We start from the raw sequence: 23521 nt of genomic DNA, 5'->3' as shown, positions 1-23521 counted from the left end.
AAGTGACTTGTGCTCAATGCACAAAGGTTGGCCTGGGGTGTAGACTGGATCTTGGGTTTCTGAGCTCCTGGTCAAGTCCTACAAAAACTGCCTGGAACTTTTCTAGTACCTACATGTCTTACTATCTAAATCTCCATCACCATAATGCCTGTGCTCCTCCCAATAACAACACTCCCTCTCGCTTTGCCTTTCTCACCACCCTATAAGTAAAGATGGGCTGATAATTTCAAGCAGGGATCTCTGTGTCTGTGTGTGTGTGCGTGCGCGCGCGCGTGTGTGTGTGTGTGAACGAAGAGCAGTTGTGTATCAACAGCTGTGATAAAGAGCATGAAAATTACCTTGGCACTCACAGTCCATCAGGTATGTCAGGTCAGCAGGGCTGGATTAAGGGAATTCTCCCACTGGGTTCAGTATCAGCAAGTTATTCTTGCAACTAAGCTGAAAATAAACAGTGCAAAGCGACCTCCCCCTTGCAGGAATTGGTGAACCCTATCTAGCCATGAGGCTGGTGTGGTTAGATGTCATTCTCACAGAGGGGATTTGTTTGAGCTCAAAAAAGCCAAATTGAAGGCTTGATACTGTCTATTCAAAGGGTTAGGTGAGATGCAAACACCAAGTCCATCACACCCGTCTAAAATGCTGAGTTATTGCACCCATCTAGTGAAAGGCTTAAGGTCACTCCTTTCTCAGTGCTCCTTTGGCACCATTGGAGTACTCCGTGCTGCTTTTTCATTTTATTGTTCTTCTCTGTCCAGTATTGTTTGGAGATTTAAAAATTAAATTAATCAGCATCTTGGAGCATAAGTTACAAGGTGGCTTTATTGTGAAATTGCAGTGTGACTCACAGAGGCTGCAGATACACTTTTGAGGCCAGACTGGTTCTGTTATTTTTGCCTGTTGTTTGTCTCCACACTGGCTTTGCAGCAGGACCTGCAGCCACACAATGCAAGGAGCTGAGAAACGGCAGTGCGTCATCCCGGGTGTGGCTGAGGAGCCTTGTCACAAGGAGAGATGGCAAGATTACAGGGAGGATCTGAGCAGGATCCAGAGGAGGGTGAGGAACAAAATGTCCTGCAACGATAAAAATATCCATTTATGTGCATGGCTCAGGAGACAGAGAGTTCTGCAAAGTCCCATTCACCTACTGGGGGGAACAAATTCCAAACATCAGAAAGCCCTGGTAGCAGACACAAAGGTAGACAGGTGCACGTGCAAAGAGCTAAAATGGGACAAGCTCTCACAGGAGTCCAGCTCAGCCGGCGGCCGGGTGCTGCTGCTGTGGAATGGCAGCTGTGGGAAGGTACCCTTGTGTCCACTCAAAGAGTGGCACCACTTGAATTTCTTGAGCCAGAAACAAGTACTTCTGGGAGCAGTAGAAATTTTGCTGCCTGGTTTCCTGTGACTTTCTATTTTGTGGTTGATTATCCGAGGCTAATAAGGGGCAAGAGCTGAATAAAGCTTTTCCTGTGGTCAGGGCATCCTGTGTGGATTCTCTGGGGTCTAATAATACAGTTCACCTTCCTCTTCTGCCCTTCCTTCAAAGAGGCACTAATTTGGATGTCTGTCTTCTGCACAAGTGCCAGACTTTCAGAAATCTGTATGAACTTTTTATCTGTAAGGATTCTCTTGCAAATGTGTCTGAAGTTGGCCAGCTTAATCCAAAGCTGCCATAGCAATATACACACAGATATATTATCAACAAAACCTCATTTGTTTAGGAAAAAAGGATTCATTTTAAAAAAATAAATCATACCTTCCCCTAAGCAGTAACACATAATCTGTGTGGTGACCAGGTCCGCTTTAGAAAGGCAGGGCTAAACTTGTGCTAGTTGCTTAGCAATTAAGCAAAAGGCATCTTACACCAGAAACATCAACCACAGACACGGGTCTTACTGGGGAGCTTCATCAGTGCAACTGTGGCATGGGAAATACAAAAATAAAATGTTCACTGAGAGGGTACTGGCAGGAAATACCCCAGGAGCACAGGGCAGAGGGATAGACTTTGTGCTTTCATTTTAACAGGAAAGGTAGATGGAAACCAAAATAAATTAAGCTATACTTAAAATAAAGATTACCATACCCTAGGCCAATAGAGGTTGTAACACCTGACCTAAGAATGGGTGGGGACGTTTGGGAGAAAGGAAGGGAGGCCTGGAAAATGGTGGCATTATCTAGATGAGTTTCATGGAATGAAAATAAACAGCCGGTTTCTGCTAAGGGGTACACGGAATAAGTCAAACAAGGCAGTCTGGTGGTGGGTTTTTTTGGGGTTTTTTTTGTTTGTTTGGTTGGTTGGTTTTTTTTGTGTTCATGAAGAATTGGATCTGCCAGAACAACAGGCTGCCATGGAAGTGGACCTTATTTAGGTTCTACTCATGAACCTGTTTACCTGACCTTTGAGGTTACTGGCAAGAGCTCCTGGTGTGGAGCTGGTGTTTTTGAGCTGGTGTTTCTGTGTTGTTTGCAGAGCCCAGCAAGGGGAGCACAGCTCAGTGCTGGGCCAGGTAGTGCTGGTAGTTGGCTACAGGACACTTGATGTCACACTGTGTTTCCCTGTGTCTGTGTCACCTGGCAGTGCTGCTTTTTTTTCTACAACATCGTTGTAGAATTGACGCCAATTTGAACTCCGTCACAACTCATCCCAAAACCAGCCAGTTAATGGGATCCTGTACATCAAAGCCTTCCTGTTGTTTAAGAAACACTAGATGCTAGTTCTCTGGTAATTTTGAATGCCAAGGTTTTTTTCCAGAAGGATGTCATGATAGATGACATTTTTACTTCTCAGAGGCCTGAAAAATGGTGGTGTAGATATATCTCTGGGCATATGTGTGTATGAGTACTTAGGATCCTCCAAAAGCTTATCCTAAAGGTATAATCCTTCAAACTGTTGACCATTCTGGCTCCGCTCCAGCAAAGCACTTAAATATTTGGTGAACTCAGAGAGACTTTTCACATGCTTCAAGCACATCCATAAGCACTTCATTGGAGCAGGCTCAGAGGCTGCTCCAGAGCCACACCTTGCACAAGAGAAATCTCCCCAAGCTAGTCCCAGTCTTTGTGCCTGGTGTGGCCACTGGCTTCCTCACAGCTACCAACAGGCTACGTCAACACTGACATTATCTGGCCTTGCTGAAGGGGAAAAAAGTTTCCGTGGATTCAGTGGATTCCACCTCAGTCCAATATCTCTGACAGCACAAGCAAGGTGAGAGGGAGGCAGTTTTGCAGGCAGTGCTGTAGACAAAAGATGTCCCTTCCCAGAATCAGCAGTCTCTGGGCAGCAATAAATCCACATGCTAAAAAATAAAGCAAATCCTAAAATAAACAATTCAGTCTTTGAAGTGTATAATAGTCAATTCATTTGAATAATTGGGTGTAACTGTAGGCAGAGAGAAGCTACAAGAACAGATGTGCATATAAAGCTAAACACGGGATCTAATCAAATCAGTCCACCATCTGGAATGAGAAGAAACATCACGTGACAGACCTAGTAAATATGTGAAAATGATACAAATTTCTGGATAATGAGCTTAAGCTAAATCAGTGTGTCACATGAGTCAGAAATGGAAGCATTCATAAAATTGATTGCACCAGTTCAACTAAATCACATCTGATTTTACTACATTAACACCATTTTCTCCTACAAACTGACCTTAGGTCACCTATCACAAATAACAAGCTGGGAGCATCAGAAACACATACCCACAGGTAGAAACATCTCATGGCAGACTAAGGTTCATATGCACACTTCTATCCATACAAAATAAATCCTACCTATCAAACAGCTCTTTTCCAAGCAGTTGGTGTTAAAACCCTCCAGGCAGCTGTGTTTAAGCCAGAGCTGCAGAGAGTGGATCCTGATTCTTTAGAGCTACCTCAGGAGCAGGAGCTGCAGCAAGGACTGGAAACAGAGGAAACGGTAAAGCCAAGAGCACAGAGTTAGGCCACTGCTAGAGTAAGGGGTGTTCAGTGGGCTGAACTCAGGACTCTGGTGCTTTGGAAGCCCTGGGCTGGGATATAATGTTTTCATGGCCCCAGATGGGGTTGACTTTGCAGTGTCAGCTGGAAAATATCACACCACCAAGCAAAGCCCCTGGGGATGGTCTTGCTGAGCTTCTGGGTTCCTCTGGGTTCTGGGGGTTCTGGGTTGTCCTTGCTTAGGTTTGCAGTTTGCTGTGGGACGAGGGCTGCATGGCAAGGAGGGGAGGTCTGGCTATCTCATCTGCCAGGACAAAGCGCCCCTTGTGCAGCAGCTCTGACAGCAGGGGATGGGGCTCATCCACACGGTACCTCTTCCATCCTCCAGCCCTGCCAGGACACCCTCGGCTGTCCTGTGGGCTCACAGCTTTGTGCACTGCAGCGAGGCAAACGGGAAGCCAGAGTCAATCCAGCTCAACCAAAAGCAGAAGGTGCTATTGCTCCATGACATTATGATTGGTGGCACAAATTGGGCTGCCCCCTCTTTCCCCTGCATTTCATGCTGCATTACTGGCACCAGTAGCCTGGACGTGCTGCAGGATGAACTGCACCAAGGCAGGGAGGGAGAGAGCAGAGCCTCCAGGAGGTGACAGCGGCTTTATATAATCTATGGGGTTAAGTTTTTGGTGCAAAGCTTCACTGACTTAGCAACATGTGAGAGTGTTTGTGGGTTTACAGATTTACCCCAGTGCTCCAGCAAATCATCTTCCCCTTCTGCTGCCTCTCTGGAAATAGTTAAAGTCAGTGTATTGTGCACATAATTGCTACTGGCTTTCCCAGTCTCCATAAATCATATTAAAAAGACAGACAAAACCTAGGGGTGCCACCAAACCAACATGGGGAGGGATTTTTCTGACCTAAAGTGACAGGAGCTGGGGGACACCATGTGGCTACTCTGACTGTTTTCAACACATGCATTTTGTTTATGGTCTGTGTGTACAAAATATGTCAGGAAAAAAAGCTCTTATGGGAGCTAGGAATCTGTCCAGCATGTGGCAAACCCCCATTATGACCCAGCCCTCTTCATCTGTCCTGCTGCCATTCGTGGGGTCTTTCTCCACAAGCCTTTGCTGCAGCAGGAGTCAACTGAGGTAAAAAGAGGTATTTAAGCATCACCAGCTCACACAGAGGCTCAAAAGTATCCTCAAACAGCCCATGGGTTTTGAAAGCCAGTCTGGTGCTCAAGTTGAAGGGAAGGGACACCTTAAGCCCCATGGTTTGAGCGACTCTGTGGCTTGCTGTGCCTCGCTGGAGCTGGTGGCAGGGCTGGTTTTTTTTGGTTTTTTTTTTTTTTCTTCTTTTTCTAACAGTCCTGCATGTCACCATGGAGTCCAGCCCCCTTTCACAGGGGGATGTTAGAATAAATACACATTTCAACACTCCTTCAGTTCACCTCACAGTCCCAATAACAACAGTGCAATATTTTAAACTGCTTTTGCAAGTCTCCTTTCTACAGGGCAGTTGAAAGGATATAAAAGCATTTTAACAATTTTATAGATCATCTCCAGAGCGCTATTGTGATGTGAGAGAACAGGAGTTTTGTTGCCATTTGCCCATGGACAGCTGCCAAGCTCACCTGTCTCCACCGAGCCAGAGAGGGCCATATCACATCTCTCTGGAAACTCTGCAGCCAGCTCTGGATGGCTTCTCACTTTACTTATCTGAAAAACACGTTGCTCTGTTTAACCCTTTCTCAGTGCTTGCCTGGGGGTATTGCTCAAAACAGGCAACTTCTCCTTGGGCTTAGGGAAAGTAAGAGCTATGAGGTGGATTTGGAGAAACCTGAAACCAGGACCCTCCTGTGGAAAAAACCTTCACCCACGTGAAAATTCCTCTAACCCTGCAAGTCATCCTACTGGCCTTGGGCCAAGTGTCCATAGCTCTTCTTTTGCCACTCCCTGATCAGAATTAACCAGCCTCCAAATCAGACCCTTCTTTAAAATCCTCCAATTCCACAAGGTGCTGACTACATCTTCCTATGGGCCACTTAATTTTGCAGGTTCCTGCTTCTAATCTCAAAAATTATAATGAAAACCCTCCCATGTATGGTTGACATAGGAGAACTATGCAGTTTTCTTTGCTGGTGTTCAGGAAATATTTACTGATCCTCATGAAGAAGGTGTGACAGAAGTGTAGTGTAATCTACTCCCCTGTATAAGGATTTCTCAGTTTCCATCCATACAAATGAATATTCTCCACCTCCCTTTTCTCCTGGAAAAAAAAAAAATCCCCATCACATTCTTCCACTGATCTGGCAAAATACAGAGAAATACAGCAGAGTTTAAATGATACGGAATATGCAGGCATAGCTTATCTAAGATAAAGCGTGCAGATCAAAATCAACAAAGCCTCACAAAAGAAAGCCCAAAAAGGGCTTTCATCTGCCTGATCCCATTTCCCTGGCTACACTTCTTTATACCCTATTGCAATACATTAATTCTGCTTTAGTTTCTGCTCTGCAGCAACATTTCTGCTTAAGAAAGATTCTGTTGAGTCATTACCAGCATCAGCCAAACAGGCTTTTCAAGAATGGAGGAGAAAATACAGGCTGTGGTTTTCAAATTAATTCCATGCTGCTTAACCCTTAAACTACTAGTGACTTTCAGACTCTCAGCCAAGTCAATGCTGAGCAGAATTTGGGGCTGTTGTGCCTGAGACAGAGAAATGTCAGTGCTTTTGTCAGTGACTGACCGCTCAGGCAGTGCTGGCCATGCACCTGGAAGGCAGAAATTGTAGTGAAGGTCTCTGCTGTCCAGTCCATGTCCTAAACACTCCCTTCTTGCTTGTAAACACTGCCTCAGATAACCCAGACCCACACCTAAACAGAAGGAGGGAGAAGGGCTTTTCTCCCAGAAGCTAGCAGTGGTAGATATAGGAATGGAAAAGAGACCAGCAGGTCTCTCCCTCTATGATGTAGCAGAGATTCTCTACTTCTTCCCCAGCAGGTTGTATTTAGGAGAGAACAGTGGTTACCAAAGAGATAGAACATGAATAAGCTCCTGGTACCTTGAGGTTTGAGGGGGCCCACAGGGGAGACAACACTTGGAGTGAGAAGAGACAGAAGAGGCAAAAGCGGATAAGGTGATTTTCCTTGCCTTGGCTTTTAAAGCAATCTCAGCCTGCTAAGCTTTCAGTCCACAGTGCCAATGACTATTTCCAAAGTTATCTTTGCACAGAAAAAGGCTGGAATCATTCTCTCTCATTCTCTCTGCCTCCCTTTTTAATGAAAGCTCAGTTTAGATCTGATATCACTCTAAAAGGTTTGCTATCAAAGTTTATTAGACCCACTGGGACAGATCACAGTTTGTAGAGGCTCATAGTTTCAAAGCAGATAACTGTAAAGTGAACCATTCAATGTTCTTCAAAATGCTCCTTTTTCTTGGGCTCATCTATAACACAAAGCTGCACTGTGTTCAAGCATCGTTAGACGTGATCCCAGCTGATTACATGATGCTGGCCATAGTTCTGCCTTTGGAGCAAAGTCAAGCAGCCCATGGCCCCCAGCCTGTCCCACTGGGTGATGCTGAGGCAAATGGGAGCCATTTGCAGTGAAGGCAAGCCCTACCAGCACAAAGGGATAATGCCGGCTATGTGCTCCTAAAAAAAGATCCGAACTTAAAAAATACTAGGAAGCATGAGTGCAGCTTCCCTTTAAAAATTCATATTTGCCTTTCCCTGCTTAATGATAATGATAATGATAATGATAATGATAATAACAATTAGGAAAGACTCCTCTACTAGGGACTACAGCTGAGAAATTTCAGCTAGAAAGCAAAGAAATGAGAGAAGGAATTCACATGTCTTCCTACAGAATGGCTGTTCTTTTTTTTTTTTTTTTTAATGAAGTCAGTGTTAATATGAGGTTTTTAGTAGGCTGTCCTCCTAAGAATGCATGGGAATAAACACCATATCTGGTAGGATCTCTGACTGTAACATGTATCACTGAGGCATCTATTTACAGTCTGAAGGGAGGGGAGGCCGTTTCATTTCCCAGGACAGTCATGGAAAGCATGATGTCCTACAACCAAGGGTGGTGAAGGTTGGGAGAGGTACTGGGAAAAAAACATTCACAATAAACCAAAGAGTGTAGGAGAGTTTCAGGGCAGATATTTGCAGGATGCATCATCATCAACCCTGGGAAAAGGCTGAGAGACAAAATAGTTGAATTGAGTCCTCGGGCCAGCAATGTCTGTCCTTCTGCTGCCATTTTCCCTGTGACTTTGCAGTGTCATCTGCTCTAGAGCAGCAGGCTGGACAAAACTCAGGGAGAGGGTGAGGGTGGCTCTCAGATGTCCATGCTCCCTGCCAGGCTTTTTCCTTGCTTTTGGTCTCGGAATGCCTCTCACCAGAAGCATTTGCAATCATCTGACAGCTCTTCTGCTCTCTGATTCCCTAACAGGTCATGCAGATGGACCAGAAGCTGGATGACATCCTGAGCACACTCCAGGCTCAGCTGGGGGATCAGCTCCAGGCACAGATGCCAGGGCCAGCCACCCCACCTGTCAGACATCCACAGACACCCACAGAGTCCCCCCCAGTGACCCAGAAAATGTGAAAGCCAGTGGACAGCCACACGTGACCCTCTCGCTCTTCCACGTCCGAGTATTTGTTAGTCTTGGTGTCTTCATCTGTGTCATGGGTGAAATGAAATATTCTGCAGTAGTAGATTAATGAGGAAAAAAAAAATAGAAAAAAAGAAAAAAGAGAAGAAACAGCAAGAAGCCAGTCGCGACCTTAGGAGAGCACATAAGTTCTGCACCTGTTTTATTTTAGCCATCTTTAGCTTAACTCTGCCAGCCCGCGGCAGCCCAGTTCCCATCCCCCCAGCCCCATTCAGGCTGAGTGCACAGGCACAGGGCATGCTGTCAAGGGAAGCATCCCAGCCAGGGTTAGGATGACCCATTTGTGGGCACAGAAGGAGAAAAGAACTGTTCTTTTGGCATTTAATCACTAAGTTTAATGCTCACAGCATGCCTGAAAGGGGGAAAGGAGCCAGCATTTGAACATGAAACAAATGGAAATCAGTGAACAGGAAAATTAAACAGCATGTTCTGACTTCTACCAAGCAGTGAGGATCATAAGAAGGGCAGATTTATATGCTAGTGCGAATGACAAAGTAAAGACAACAGACTACTGATTAAAAATATGGAAGTGTACACAGGCTGGTTGACATATGAAAGGCTGAAGCAGAGACTTCAGCTAATTAAAGCAAAGGGCTGCCAGTGAGATGAGATGCATGTTGGAACAGACAGGCAGGAGAGATAGGATCTGCGTAGGCTTACTTCACCAGAACACTGTAATAGTTATCAGCTACGCTGATGACTGTTATGCAAAATGTTCTCAAGCTTTTACCTTCATTCAGAAGCAGTTGTTGACTCCAGTTGCCTTAATTTTAACATAAGGAACCTGTATGGTAATTGGCGATGAACTATCTGTGAAAGTGGGTTAAAGCCACCGAGTAGCAGGGTGCTGCAGGAGGGCTGCAGCTGTGGTTGAGAGTGACAGGGTTCCTTAAAGAAAACACGCACTGTTGATGAAAGTTAATCGCTGTTTAAATAAACTGCTGTATATCATTTTAAATGCTAGAATTACTTTTTGCCTTGTAATCTGGCTGTAAAGCGAGTGCACGTGCTGGCTGACGTGCTGTTGTTGAGGAACAGGTAGCTGGGCTCACAAACTGCAGATGGAAATGCAGGTTGAAATGCAGATTTAAATGCAGACTGAAGGACAGGCTGAGCTCTGGGTGGGAGCCCAGGACAAGAGAATCAACTGCCAACCTTTGGGATGACAAAGGGCACAAAGGCAGGTGAAAGCCAGCCAGGTGAATGGACACTGAGTCACAGCAGCAGCCGAGAATTCCCGACATTTTGGACAACAAGGGAGACCAAAACGAGTGATGGCAGCGAGGTGGATGGACACGGAGATGGGGGCAGGAGCCGAAGACTTGGGAGGAAGAGTGGGACTGGCCATGGGGAGACTGTGATGGGATAAAATCCCAGGGCTTCCTTTGCTGGGGTCCCTCCTTGGAGGCAGCAGCTTGAGCTGTGTCTGTGTCACTGCCCCAGGAACAAGTGGCTTTATGGAATGAGACATCTGGGACTCTGCCACCTCTGCCATGGCAAAGCTGGTGTGATGTGAGTGGGGTGTGTGGGGAGCCAGGACCCCGTCGGTCACTGGAGCCAAGGAAGGGCCTTCAGTCCCAGAAAGTCTCTGACCTTGGGAGTGCCACTGCCAGAGAGTCCCAGAGGGAATGGTCTGACTGGGGAGTTTCCTTAACACTGCCACCATGAAATTGATCTTACCTGGCACTTCAGAAAAGGGAAAATACAGCACTGCTGCTAAAGACCTAAATAATAAACCAAACTATAATGGGTGCAGTGTTACTTACTCGAGTCTTTTTAATATATTTGCATAACCAACAATTTGAATAAGCAAAAGACTGCAGAGCAAAGACCTGATTCCTGGGAAATCCTAAATATATTCTATTCCCACTCATATCCGTGAAAGCCAAACCTGCATTGCATTTAAAGGCAACCTGAAAGACTGGTCTCTTAATAGGCATTTATTTGGACAAATGAGTGGTCCATTTCAAAGTAATCAAATTCGTTTCTAACTATTACCTGTCCCTTTAAAACTCTTTCCCAGGTTTGTATGTCTGGGAATTCAAGCTTGGAAAGAGCACAATGAGACTGATTTCAATCTTTAGATTGCAGGCGCGTCTTAGACAGAATATTAATGATGTGTGAGAGGCAATAAAAAAGAAAAAAAGAAGAAACAATGTGGTTTTAATTAAATCAGCTGACAAGCCACCATTCCATCTTGTCTGATTACTGCAGAGTTACTGAACATGACCAAATACAGCATGTAACATGGGAAAAACAGTAAATAATCATTGCCAGATCATTGAGTTGTTCCTGGGTTTCCGTCAGGGTCATAAGCTTCTGCAATGGTCCTTCATAAAACATCCCTGACTGTGGCCAGCCAGAGCTAAATGGGCAACTGGACACCAAATTAGGGTTAACAGTATTTCATCAGCCACTGGTAAAAGAAAATAAATCTGCCTGGAGATCCTTTTGCCACAGAGGTTCTTAAGGGGAGCAGTGCAGCTTTCAGCAGAAGAGCTCAGGGATGGTTGTGGCAAGCACAAGGTGACATTTCCTTCTGCAACACTGCAGATATTTGTGTGATATCCTGATCACTTGGTGGACTAAGTAATGCAACAGTGTTTTACTTACTCTTCAGCCTCAACAGAAGTGTTTAGGCACTATATATATAGCAACACCTACTACTCTGAAGTGCCTGGAAAATCCAGCTAAATAGAATGCAAGTTGTCACAGCAATGGTGAGTGTCAGAAGGGATGAGTGGGTGGGAGGAGAAGATAAAGAGGCACACAGCGGTCCCTCCAGAAAAACAGAATGTGTGCCAGACTGTCCATATGCATGCGTGTGCGCACACATGTCTTTTTTAAACTCAAGCCAGGGTTTTCCCATCAAGTCTTGAGTGAGACCAGAGCCTGAACTTTCACAGGTTTTAAAATCCAGCAGTGCTGGCCATTCATCCACTTTACAGCTGGCACTGTGGACACCACAGTGTGGCAGGACCTGGGAGCAGGATGCTCCCCTTTGCTAGAATGGGGAGATGAGGGTGTGGCTTGAACAAATTGCAGGAGGAAGGAAGCAGCCTGGTGGGAGACACCCTTTTCACACCATATGAAGAGATTAATGGTAAAAAAATTCAAGCAACATAGCTTAGCCATATTTAAAATCTCCACACAGACAGAAGTTGCCATCCAGCAAAATCTTTCTGATTGCCCAGGGGGAAAAGTACACAGAATTAGCACTGATGTGACCACGTGGTGACACTTCCTGACCCTTCTTCTGAGCAATGATGGTTTGGTACAGGCATACAAACTGTATATTAATGCATTTGCACTTGGCCTTTTTGAACTTGATGTGTTTCTCATGGTTCCACTTCTCAGGCCTGTCCAGGTCCCTCTGGATGGCATCCCCTCCCTCAAGCCCATCCATGCCTGGCTCAGCTTGTTGTCACCTACAAACCTGCTGAGGAGGCACTCCATCCCGCAGACTGGGCCACTGAGGAAGATATTAAGTAGTTTTTTTCCCAGGACAGACCCTTGAGGCAAGTCACTCATTGCTGGTTTCCATTTTGACATTGATCTGTAAACTGAAACTCTTTGGATGCAACCGTCTAGACAATTCCTTGTCCATCTAACTTTCCATCCATACCTCTCCAGTTCTGAACTAGCAATGTCAAGGGGGAGTCTATCAAAGGCCTTGAAGAAGTCCAGGTAGTTGATCTCAGTTGTCACTGTTGTAGGAGGTAAGTAGATTAGTCAGGCATGACTGCACTTGCTGAAGTCATGTTCAGTCTCATTAAACTCCTTCTTGTCTTCCATATAATTCAACAGGACTTCTAGAAGGATCTGTCCCATGATCTTACTGGGCACTAAGGTGAGGCTGACTGGTCAGCAGTCCTGCTTGTTCCCCCATGTAAAAACACACATGCTACCTTGAATTCCCCCTTGACAGTGGCTGTAACACAAGCCAAAATGACAGAAAACATTCCTAGGGTAAGTCCATGTGTGTGCTTTTATCTCTATTTGTACTGACACTGTTCACTGGTATTCACTCTACTCATTTCTGCTGTATGGGAGTGCAGCTGCTGAGCAGGGAACACTCAGCAAGGTCACTCCTACAGCAGGTCCTCTCACACCAGTGGAACAGTGACAATGCCATGAATGGACACAGCCCATGAGGTTGTCAGCAGTGCACAGCCACGTCTGCAGTGGCCCCCCTTCACCTTTTGACTCAAAACAGAGGCACAGCCCAGGCAGTCAAGGTCTCCCAAGGCCACAGGATCAGCAGGGGCAGCTGTCAGGAGTGCAGTTCACCAGTGCATCAAAAGACAAGAGTGCAGGAGATCAAGTAAAGATGAGATACCTTTTTTTCCAAAAAGATCACATGGTTTTCTACCCGATCCAGTTTCACTGTGGAAGATACATGGTGTCCTCTCTTACCAGAGATATCAACATCAACCCAAACAAGATTTTCCACATTCCTTCTAATAATGCATGACATCCTGAAGTCTGCTGTCTGCCTGTGATGATGCAAGATGCTCAGAAGTCATTGCAACAAAGCCCAAGGGGATTATTTTCTCATTTCCATAATTACATAGTCAGTAATAATATCATGAACCAATCTTATCTCTAAATGTGTACTCAGATCTTTAATGGTGATATTTCTTAAGTGATGGGTGGGATTAAAGTCCTGTGTATAATAAGGCTGCAGCAGTGAGGGAGTTAAAAGTTCAACTTCCATCAGCTGGGGGTTTTCATTCCCAAGAAAAGGTAACTGTGCCCCCAGAACAGATGATATGAGTGACAGATCACAAATCTGCTGCCTCATCTGGAACACTCTCTTCATCTCTGGAGAGTAAAAAGTGAGAAAAGACTCTCCAGACACAGCTGCCCCTTTCAGAAGTGGGCCTGTCAAGCAGCCCTGGATGTTTTCCATCCAACTGCCTTGATGTGGTATCACCAGAGGAACCTGTGCTGGAAGTTCCTCCAATCTCTGTAGGACCAGGACCACTACATTCCCAGTTCAGTAGCTAAGGCAAACGAGCAGGGTTCTTTTGGTGCCTCTTTTCTCAGTAGCTCAAGAAGTTTTCTCTTCTCACTGATGTTCCCAACCTAAGCCCTGAAGGGTCTGGTCTGACAATACATTTGGGACGTGCTGTATATCATGCAGCCCTAAATAGCACAGCTCATTCAGCACTCTTTTGAAGAATCTGAACAATGTGTCTAAAAAGAAAACCGTGGTTTAGGGAGTAAAATGCCACCGGCTAAAGCATCCCAAACATCAAAACTGCATTATTTAATATTCTGAAGGAGTACATGCTAGAATCATTATAATGGCCAATGAAAAGCCTGGTGAAGGGCCCGGGGTAGATCTTTCTCAGACATCATTTCTAGCTGCAGCATAGCCCAGCCAGCAGAGCTAGACAAGATGGTACTGTGTTATCTCCATGGTAGGAAAAGGTTTGAGTCCCTCTCAACCAGCCTGAAGAGCAACCTCTTTTCTCAGTTAAAGCAATCTCTGCTGTTAGTTAAAAGACACTCCAAGGTAGCTGGAAATATTAGACACCAAAAGAGAGAAAAAAAGTCAAATTAACTAATGGTCATTATCCCTTTTCCCACATCCTTTTCTAACTTCCAGAGGATCCCGAGCTCTGGACTGGATTCCTGTTGCTGGGGATGTGCATGTGCTCCCTACAGCTCCCTCCCTGTCTTCCAGCAAACTGTGCCTGTTAGACTGGAAAGAGAGAAACAGCCAAGAGCATCCTCCCTACAGGGAGCTGTTTTGCCAAAACACTTACTAGCTCGTGTTTAGCCCTCATTGTGGGTTACAGTGGCTCCCAAATGACTCTGTAAAAGTACAGTGTCTCTGCTTGGATTCCTGGCTGAACACCCGTTTGTCTCAGGGCTTGGATTTGGCACATGTGGGTTTGTGAACAGAATTTTAACTCATCTTCATTATGTTGTTTGATCTCCCCCTGGGGTGGGTGGAACTGCGTGCAAGGGACTGACCTGACATAAGCAGTGAGGGGAAGGGAATTTTTGAACTCTGTGATTAATGTAACTGCTGTATCTTGTCTGGCCAATCAGACAGGCAAAGGTTGTTTTTTCTTTAACCAAGGAATCATAATTTTCAACAACAATGCCTTGAAGCGTTTGCCTGAGACTCACCTCAGCCTTAGAGGGGAAAATTCACATTTCAAAAATACCTATTGAGCATTACTTATGCTTAGCTAAAATGCAGCTTTTCTTCTTTACAGCTGTGTACCTTGGGTTGTCACATCCCTTGTTAGCACCCTGGTCACCAAGGTCCTTCAAGCAGCCAGTGTTCATGGTGGAGGGACTGGGGTTTGTATCATCAACATGAGGGGGAAAGGGGACCACTTGTGCACAGTTACTGTGGCAGAAGAACAATTGCCTGATTCAGTGTCCTTAATCCCTTTGTTTTCTTTGCTGAGAATTTTCCCCTTTCTGAAACACTAAACAGCTCATTTCTTCCAACCTAAACAAATGATCCTGCCAGCTACTGATTTTTCCCTCCTTTCTATTTCTAATGCTTGGTATTGTAAGTACAAGTTTCCATTTGTTTGATAGCAGGTCAGGAGGCCAAGAAGAGCAAGGGACGGCTCCTGTTACACATCAGTGCTGTGCCAAACTCTTCAGTTTGGCTACACCATGAGTGCTATCACTCTTGGACTCCACCAGCCCCACTGGCCAACTCCCAGGGAGCTGCTGCTTTGGCTGATGACAGGCAGAGTGCTGTAAGAGAGCAACCGAGCCTCCATCCTCAGAGCCATGTGTGTCCCTTTTACTGAGCTGATGTGTTCTTCCCTCTGTGTTATCATGTTATTCCCCACACCACAGTCCAGTTAAGCCAGTCCTCCAGATAAGGAAGGCTATTGCTTTAGGAAAGCTGGCAATAAACTTCAGCATCAACCCAGAACTAGCCCAAAGAGCTGCAGCTGGCAGGCTACAGTCATTCCTTCCCATGGAAGAGCATCAGGGAAAAGAGGGAATATTTCTGCAGACAGAGACCACTGAGAGGTTTTGCACTTGATGGGTCTGTGCTCAAAGCAGGCGAAATTCAAAGCAGACATGAACCCACTGGAGTCATGGACTTACGCCATGGATGAATTTGGCTTGAGCTCTCTTACCACGTGTCTGAATAAGCAGTTGGTAGGTTTAAAAAAGCCCATGGTTTCACTAACCTTACTGGAGCTCTGAATTGGAGTAAAAATTTCCCAGTCACCTTCAAACCCATATATTACATGGCAGACAGTAGTTTTCATCCCATGGAAAACCCAAGTTTAGACACAACTAGAGACAGACATCACAGAGGTGCCCAGTGACTGTAATCGATTTTGCAAATAGCACTACTTTGAGTGGGTCCTCAGATCCCTAAGCTTCCCTTGAGTTTAATGTATGAATGAGCCCAAAGCAAAAAACAAAGGCAACTGCAGAAGAATCTGCACATTCTGCCTGACTTGGATCAATGTCTGACAATGTTGCTGCATGTTCAGTGCTGAATTAAAATGGTAAGTTATTGAAAATATGTCAGTAATTATCAGGTGGGGAAAAACTCCTAGATTATTTGGGCCTTGTCCATGTACCCATTTTGCAAAAATAACATCATTTTCACTGGCAACATTTTGCGTGAGGCTGAAAATTAAGGTGACAGGGAAAGTGTTGAATAAGCATAAAACCAGCTTATCCCTTCAAGCATAAACAGCTGAAGGAGTGGTTTGTGGCAAGGAATCACCTATGACAATCATGCTCTTTCATGTTCTGGGATGGAGCTACTCTGTGTGCTCCCCCCTCCACCCACCCTGCTCCCCAGTTTAGGTGAAATCATGCCTTTGCCCTTCAACAGGCAGCCCTGTTTGAAGGACTGCTGTGGAGAACCTGGAGCCACGGGCTGCTGGAAATGAAAGACCAGGCTGAGCTTGCACAGCTCCTTCTGGCTGCTCCTGGCAAAAGCTGGAGCAGGGAGTGAAGGGTATGAGGGCTGACTGCTCTGTGTGAGAAGAGGAGATGTCCATGGGAGTAAGGAGACCAGCAGAAACCATGGTGTCACTGACACGGACCCAGTTGCACAGGACTAAATCCAGGCTCAAGCTATTTGTATTCCCTACAGGGAAGAAAAGCTTAAAACAAAAGGAGTATAAAAGTAGCTGAAAACTTGGCAAAATGCATACAAAAGAGTCAGGGAAATTGGATTAATAAAATGCCCCCCACCCCCAGGTGCCAGAAACATAAACATTGGAAAAGCTGGAGCGCTCAAATGGTTTTGCTTTCATAAAGTGCCTTTTTTTTCACCTCAGCCTTTTTTGGTTCTGTTTTTCTTCTTTATCTCTCCCCAGCAGTGACTGACAGATGACCTTTAAAGCCCCGGAGAGTGGCCCCAGCAGGTGATTTACTAACAGCTGTGCCAGTCAGCAAACTGGAGGGGCAGAGGTCAGGGCTGCCCAGCTAATTCGGGGTGGGATTTAATTAAAGAAAGATGCATTACACTTTTTATTGATTTGTGTGCATGCACACACGAGCCTTTTCTTCTTTTTCCTCTTTCTTTTTTTTTATGTTTACTCCTCACTCCATGCACCTGGACATTTTATCCTGGCTGTGTGAGCTTTTCCACCTCACCCACCCAAGGACCCCACCACTCCCTGAAATCCCACCTCACACTTCCAGAGGGGCTGGAACAGGTGGGGAGGAGGCAAGTGGAGGGGAACCAGCAACTGATAGCACACAGCATCCCTGCTTTTCCCTCAGTATTCATGGGGTGCTGGGTGGGTGTTTGAGGGATGCTGCCTTTTCTCTCCCTCTCCCCCTGCGGTAAAACTCTGCCATTCTTCTGTCTTCCAGATGACCCACTGGGAGAAGGGGAAGGAAGGCATTAAAAGGGCAAGTCTTGCTTTTTCGTCTAGGATCAAAGGCTTTTTCACTAAAGACAGTGGGCATTTTTGGAGCAGCAAAATGCACAGTAAAAAGGCAGAATAAAAATCCAGTGACTCTGTATTCACACACCAGTGTAGTTCATTATTCTCACTCATGCACCTAATCCCCATTTTTTGTTAACTCATCAGACTTTTACTATTACTATTATTCTGCTGTTATTTTTATCAGATTTTTTAAATATACAATACTCACATATAAACAAACTTCCATTCAACTTAAAAGTTTAAAAGTGCAGTGATCATCATGCCTGGCTAAGGCCACAGCTTGGAGAAAAGGTTCAGATTTGCTGTCAAGTCTTTCGGTGATGGACAATCTCCTGTTCTAGTGGTGAAATTAATCCTTCACAAAATAAATTAAATTTTGTGACCAAGTTTTTCCAAAGGCATTTTTCAGTCACAGAGTCTTACAGAGAGGAATCAGATAAAGTAAATCATCTTGCTTTTTGTTAGAAGTCACTGCCCTCACAGATGTTTCTACCAAATCACTTTGCAGTCTTCCCTTGAGTAAAACATGTGGAGCTTCTGATGAGTTCCAATGCAAGGCAGATTTCATAGGTTTCAGATCCCTTGGTGAACTTTTTTCTGAACCCTTTTCAATTTTCCCAGCTCTTTTCTTGGCCTTCTTGGTCTCTTTCCAAGGCATGGTGGTTGTCATTGGCCTGCAAGTCCCTGTGACAGGTGAGGCTTCTATGGACTGAGAAGCTCCGAGCACAGCTGCCAAATTTCCCTTAAAAGAGTTCCCTACAGCTCACCAAACTGGGCTCAGGTATCCAGATATGACACATCCAAGCCTTGGTTAGGTTCACGTGGCTTCTGAAAAGGCAAGAAGGAGCAGTCACCTGAACCAAAGATAAAGGAGGTTTCAGAGTAGCTGAGGATATGAGGGTTCCCTTTTCCTTCTCACTCTGGTTTCTACCATTATGGCTTTACACACATGCACTGGCAGCAGCTATTGTCCATAGGTCAGAATTCTACAGCCCTAACTTGAGGCAAACTCCTTCTAAAAACTGATGTTTCTGGTGTGGCAGACTGGCCTGGAATGTCTAGGTCTAAACTAATTACACATCCTTCACAGACTTCCCGTCATCCCGCCAAAACTGGGATGCCTGTGTTCGGCTGAGCCTTTCAACACCACAAAGGCGTCTGGACGTCCAGTTCCCTTTAAAATGCACGGGAAATAAATACTCAACATCACTATGTGGCTTTGAAAATCCCCCTGCAATCTCCAACCCTCACTTCCCTTCTGTAAAACAGGAAAAACAGCAATTCCTACCCCGTATCTGCTTTATCAGTCTTGTCTATGCAGACCACAAATTCTATGAGACATGAACTGGCTGCTACTAAATATAGGTACAATGTCTAGCACAGTTTTTATTAGAGCCCCTAGGCACTACAGCTCCATAAATATCCATGTTGACTTTTTCCAGATTAAGAACACATCAATGGGAGCTTTGCTCAAGCAAGAACTGCAGGATCTGGCACTGGTGCTCTTAAACCCTAATAGGACTGAGAGAGTCTGAAGCCTCTTCCAGGCTCATTCACTGGTATCAATGCTTTTAATACCAAGTCAGCTGTTGTGACATAAAGGGTATGTTTCTCTTGGTGCTTTTTCTTGGAACTGAAGAGCCCTCCTGAAGTTTTAATTTTCTTTACTGAAAAGCCCTGCTATGGTAAATCAACTCACCAAATTTATAGGAGGCACAGCACTTAGTATGTCACGTCTCTGAGCCCAGCCTACTGATTCTCTTATTTATGCTTTTGTTCTTTTGCTTTGTAGTTCTCTTGATTTCAGCAACTGTCTATCATTTTCATGAGGCTTGCTGGCTAGAATGCCCCCTACTATTCCAGTAATCACTGCCCTGCTAGAGTGTTTATTACTGACTGAATGGCTGCACAGACTGATAGAATGACCTGAGCTGTATGAATTTTCCCTCAAGTCTGTGGGGCCTCACAATTCTTGAAAGAATGTAAAGAAAAAAAAAAAAAAAAAAAAAAAAGGAGCTTAGTTATGGGGAAGGGTCAAAGTCAAGTTTCTCTGCAATAGCAGATTTCTTCACTGCCTTTGGTGGCTCTGAGACTGAGCACTCACCACATCACTTTCAATAGCCAGGGAGCAGCTGTGAACTTGCCATGAGATGAGCACTGAGGCAGGTAACCTTCGGCAGCCCATTGTGCATCGGTGCATCAGGAGACTGCTGCTTAAATCCTGCCTGCTCCTCCTCTACAAAACATTCCCCCCTGGACGATGTCCCAACATGCTGAGGACTGCCTGGGTGTTTGGGGTGTATTTGAGTTGAGGTTTGTGGTAGGTGCACTGTAAAAAAAACAAAACAAAACACAAACAAACCACACATACACATACAAAAGACTGGTGACCAACACAAGATAATACACAGACGTGTAAATAACTGTGGGTAGGTTTCCAAAACAGACTCTCTCTAACTTTTATCAGTGGTTTGTTTCCCTTCTGGCTGAGATTCTCAAAAGTGGGTGCCTAAAATTAGTTTCTCCTGGGTAAAAACTTCAAAAGCATCTTAATAACACAGGAATCTAAGTGCCTCATATAGCACTTCTTAAAGGCTCTGGAAAATCTCAACCCTCCATCCACATCTTTAGTGAGACAATTTTTAAATGCCCACAGCTCACGGTAGCTGCTGTAGCAGCTGAGGCTGTGGATTCTTCCAAGGAAGTGGGGCATCCATCACACTTTGTCTGCTGGCCTGATCCTGCTCAAGGAATCACACCTAATATGGATTCCCACATTCAACACAACTCTAAACTTAAACCAGTTTTTAAAGCCTGGAGTCAGTTTCTATGCCATGGATCCCACACCAGAGAGTTTGCAGTTATGAATCAGACCACAAATGCTGTTGTTTTGGGGAAGATTTCACAGCACTGTTATTCCCATATCCACAGCTCATCATTGCTGTCAGATGTGCTTGCTCTAGGCCATAGGGGGTATAAAGGGCACCAAATGAACAAGCACAACTTCTTCTCTCATGCAAATTTTATTACAGTTGTATGGGGGGGACTGTAAAAGATTTCTGTGTTTAGCTGCTACTTATGGAAAGAGGATTTTTTTTCCACAGTATTAAAACAAAAACAAAGAAAACAAAAACCAAATTTTACCCTGAAATAAATGACTCCTGGCACAGCTATTTCAGAGTGAGCTGTTCCACACTCCTAATTCTGCAAGAGCTCCCCATGGAAAACATGAAACAAAAAGCAGTTTTTCCTTCTGGGAGAGCTTAAATTACTGAGCAGGCCACCATAAGGAGCAGAAATCAAGGTCTATTCTGTGTAACTCTAGGTATGCGTGTGCAGGATGCTCATCTCTGGGATCTCATGGCAACTAGGGGAGCATCCCATCATGGAATACACACTTCAGAAACGGAGGGGGCAGCCTTTGCCATTCCTAGCTGTCTCTCTCACAAGGACAGAGGGACACAGTTGAAGGAAATCCAGGCCAAAGACTGAAAGGCACCAACACAGCCACAGAACCCCTGGCAGATGCCAAGGGAGGAGTGTCTTCAAAAGCCCTCCTCAACTACACTCCCAAATCACTGCTGGTCATGGGAAGGGAAACTTTGCTGCTGACCAAGAAATCAAAGAGAAGCAGTAAAAAACAGTCAGGGCAAGCCTTAAGTCAGTGCAAAGCCTCTTTGCTACAGCTAGATCTCAGCCAGCATTTTACTCACTGAATCTAGCCTTGCTCTTGTTTCCATATGGGTCACCTAGAGGTTATGGCTTCCTAATCTTATGTATCGATCTCATGTCTGAGCTGTTTTCAGGATATATCATATGCCTCTGCACTGCTTGGCGAACATTTGTTATGATATCAGAATTCATGCCATGACCAGTCGGCGTCACCACATACAGGGTCACACACAGTATATCATCTGAAGTCTCCAAATTAGGTTTTCTGATTAAATAAAAATCTTATTCACAAGGTGAAAATCCTCCATGCAAGTCGTCTCTATCGGTAACATTTTCTTATGCTACTAATATTGCTGCCAGTGAGCTATTCACTGGTGAGCAAGTACAATGAAGGAAAGGCACTGGAAGATCAGAAGGAATCAATATTACCGAAAAGTAAACATACAAGTCAGGGAGGAATCACAAACCCAGTTTGAAGCTATTTTGGTTTTTTATTCCAGCAAATATGCATGGTGCTTTTGCATTGTCTTCCCAAAGTTCTTGTTTGGAAGTGTTGTTAGGAACTTTTGAACTCACTTCAGTTTCTAAGCTGCTGCACTGGCAGCCAGACATTTCTTGTTCAACCAGGGCCCCACTGCAGGCCTAGTTCAAGAAAATGGCAAAATGGGGAGCTCCTGACAAGCAGTCCCCTAAGGGGCCTAGAAAAGACACCAGCCATGGCTCCAGCAGCATCATAAGGCCTTTTCCAAGCTCTTCTTCTGCTTGGATGTAGAGCAAATTTTCCACGTATGTCTGTGCTTCATGCTAAATGTGGAACAGCAATCAAACATCTGTGGAGAGTTCATATTTGGCATGTTTACATGAGTATTTATTCCTCCTTTGTCTTCAGGCAGCAACTACTACATAATGTATTTGGTATGATTAATTGTGGGAATTTTGTTCGTCCCAGCATAGCATGACATCTCCAACTACATGACATCTTTCTCTCATTTGTAAGGGAAGAAGTGATTTCTGTATCTTGACATGTTTATCATTGTTAGGGTGAGCTACTTCTCTTATATGGGCCTGCTCCCTGGTTCTCAGGGCTGACAGATTATGGTTTCACATTAAAATCACATATGCCTTGTTATTGCAGCTGCATCTTGAAAGGAAAGCAAATAGATGAATCACCACCACACAAGAACTGTAAGATGATGTTTTGTTCAATGAGCCAGTGGTTTGCAAGGTTGTTCTAGGCTATTATCATTTATACAGTTATTGGGTATTTTATTTTCCCAGTATTTTTTTTTAAATCTCAGCAATGGAAAATGTAACACACATTTCATAGTCATGCAAAAGCTTCAACTGATCACAAACCTTCTTTGGCGGGGGGGGATATTTGCCTTACCTATTTTGAGCCATCTATTTAAAAGCTGGGCATCTGCTCTAAATCAAGCACTCAGTCACCAGTGACAGAAAGATGCTTCTTGAGAGACAATTTGTCCCACCTGGTTTCACCATAAAATTTCAGATATGAGGAAAGTCTAAGGATTCAATATTTTTGCCCAATTATTAGTTTAAAAAAAGTGTAAGACATCTTTGTAGCTCTGCTTCAAAAATTACAAAACTTTTCATCTTCAGCATTTTTCAAATGCATTAATGTAAAGATGTATTAAAAAAATCTCTCAAGAAAGCTGTAAAACCCAGAGTAAAATTCTCATCCTGGTGGACTCCACAGAACTTTGTACAAAATTCAAAATACCAGGCAGCATGAGAAAACTGGGAATCTCTAGACTTTATGTTTTGAGGGGACAATTTATCTACTGAAGCACTTGTCGTGCAGTTTTAGCTGGGGCCAAGCATCCGAAGGAAGTATAGGACCAACCATCCAGTCATGGAAAGAGGGAAATAAGCCTTAATCATCGGATAAACAGAGCATTCCTTTCAGTTCCTTGCAGTAGGACTCCAGACAATATAAATATAGTTTATTTAAAGCAAGGTGCCGCTTGCCTGCCCTGGAGTTTGCAAACTAAAGGAGTGAATGCAAAGGTCCATATGCAATTTAGCTCATCCATAATGAACTAGATAAAAACCAGAGCTAATGAAAATCTGCTCAGCAACTTGCATGCCAACCTAAATTGTCTCAGGAGTGTAAAACCTAGTATTTCAAAGAAAACTTAAGAATCAGAGATTTGGGAAAACACAGAAGGCCAACATGATGGTCTGAGAAAAGGTTCACCAATGAACAAGAGGGCTCTTGGTGTCCTGATAATTTTGCTGTTTGTTGTAGATGTTCCATTGCCTCTGAGTGGAAGAAGTGACCCTTTGCACATATTCAAATAAGATACAAACATGGGAATG

The 23521-nt window shown here is 44.5% G+C and overlaps 1 protein-coding gene and 2 long non-coding RNA genes across 4 annotated transcripts in view; 1 reads left to right on the top strand and 2 right to left on the bottom strand.

The window, feature by feature from the left end:
• LOC137474798 (potassium voltage-gated channel subfamily KQT member 1-like) overlaps positions 1-9555 on the top strand; it is a 407224-nt gene extending 397669 nt beyond the window's left edge. Inside the window, exon 16 of the mRNA XM_068191686.1 lies at positions 8375-9555. Within this exon, the coding sequence (XP_068047787.1) occupies positions 8375-8530 (156 nt within the window). The 3' untranslated portion in view covers positions 8531-9555. The remainder of the gene's footprint in view (positions 1-8374) is intronic.
• LOC137474800 (uncharacterized) overlaps positions 802-23521 on the bottom strand; it is a 42449-nt gene continuing 19729 nt past the window's right edge. The window contains exon 3 of one of the 2 annotated variants that reach the window (XR_010999501.1): positions 802-1071. This is a non-coding gene — a long non-coding RNA (uncharacterized lncRNA). Of the gene's footprint in view, positions 1072-17970; positions 22012-23521 lie in introns of those variants that run through there. The other variant, XR_010999500.1, reaches the window with a different exon arrangement.
• On the bottom strand, positions 3983-6851 carry LOC137474801 (uncharacterized). Its single transcript, XR_010999503.1, has 3 exons — positions 6692-6851; positions 5552-5636; positions 3983-4351 (listed from the first exon to the last, which is right to left on the bottom strand). It is a non-coding gene; the product is annotated as an uncharacterized lncRNA (long non-coding RNA).

The sequence above is a fragment of the Anomalospiza imberbis genome, chromosome 5 (assembly GCF_031753505.1).
Source record: "Anomalospiza imberbis isolate Cuckoo-Finch-1a 21T00152 chromosome 5, ASM3175350v1, whole genome shotgun sequence".
NCBI classification, from domain to species: domain Eukaryota; kingdom Metazoa; phylum Chordata; class Aves; order Passeriformes; family Viduidae; genus Anomalospiza; species Anomalospiza imberbis.
Note: the sequence above shows the minus strand (reverse complement) of the source record. Positions and strands in the feature narration are given on the sequence as shown.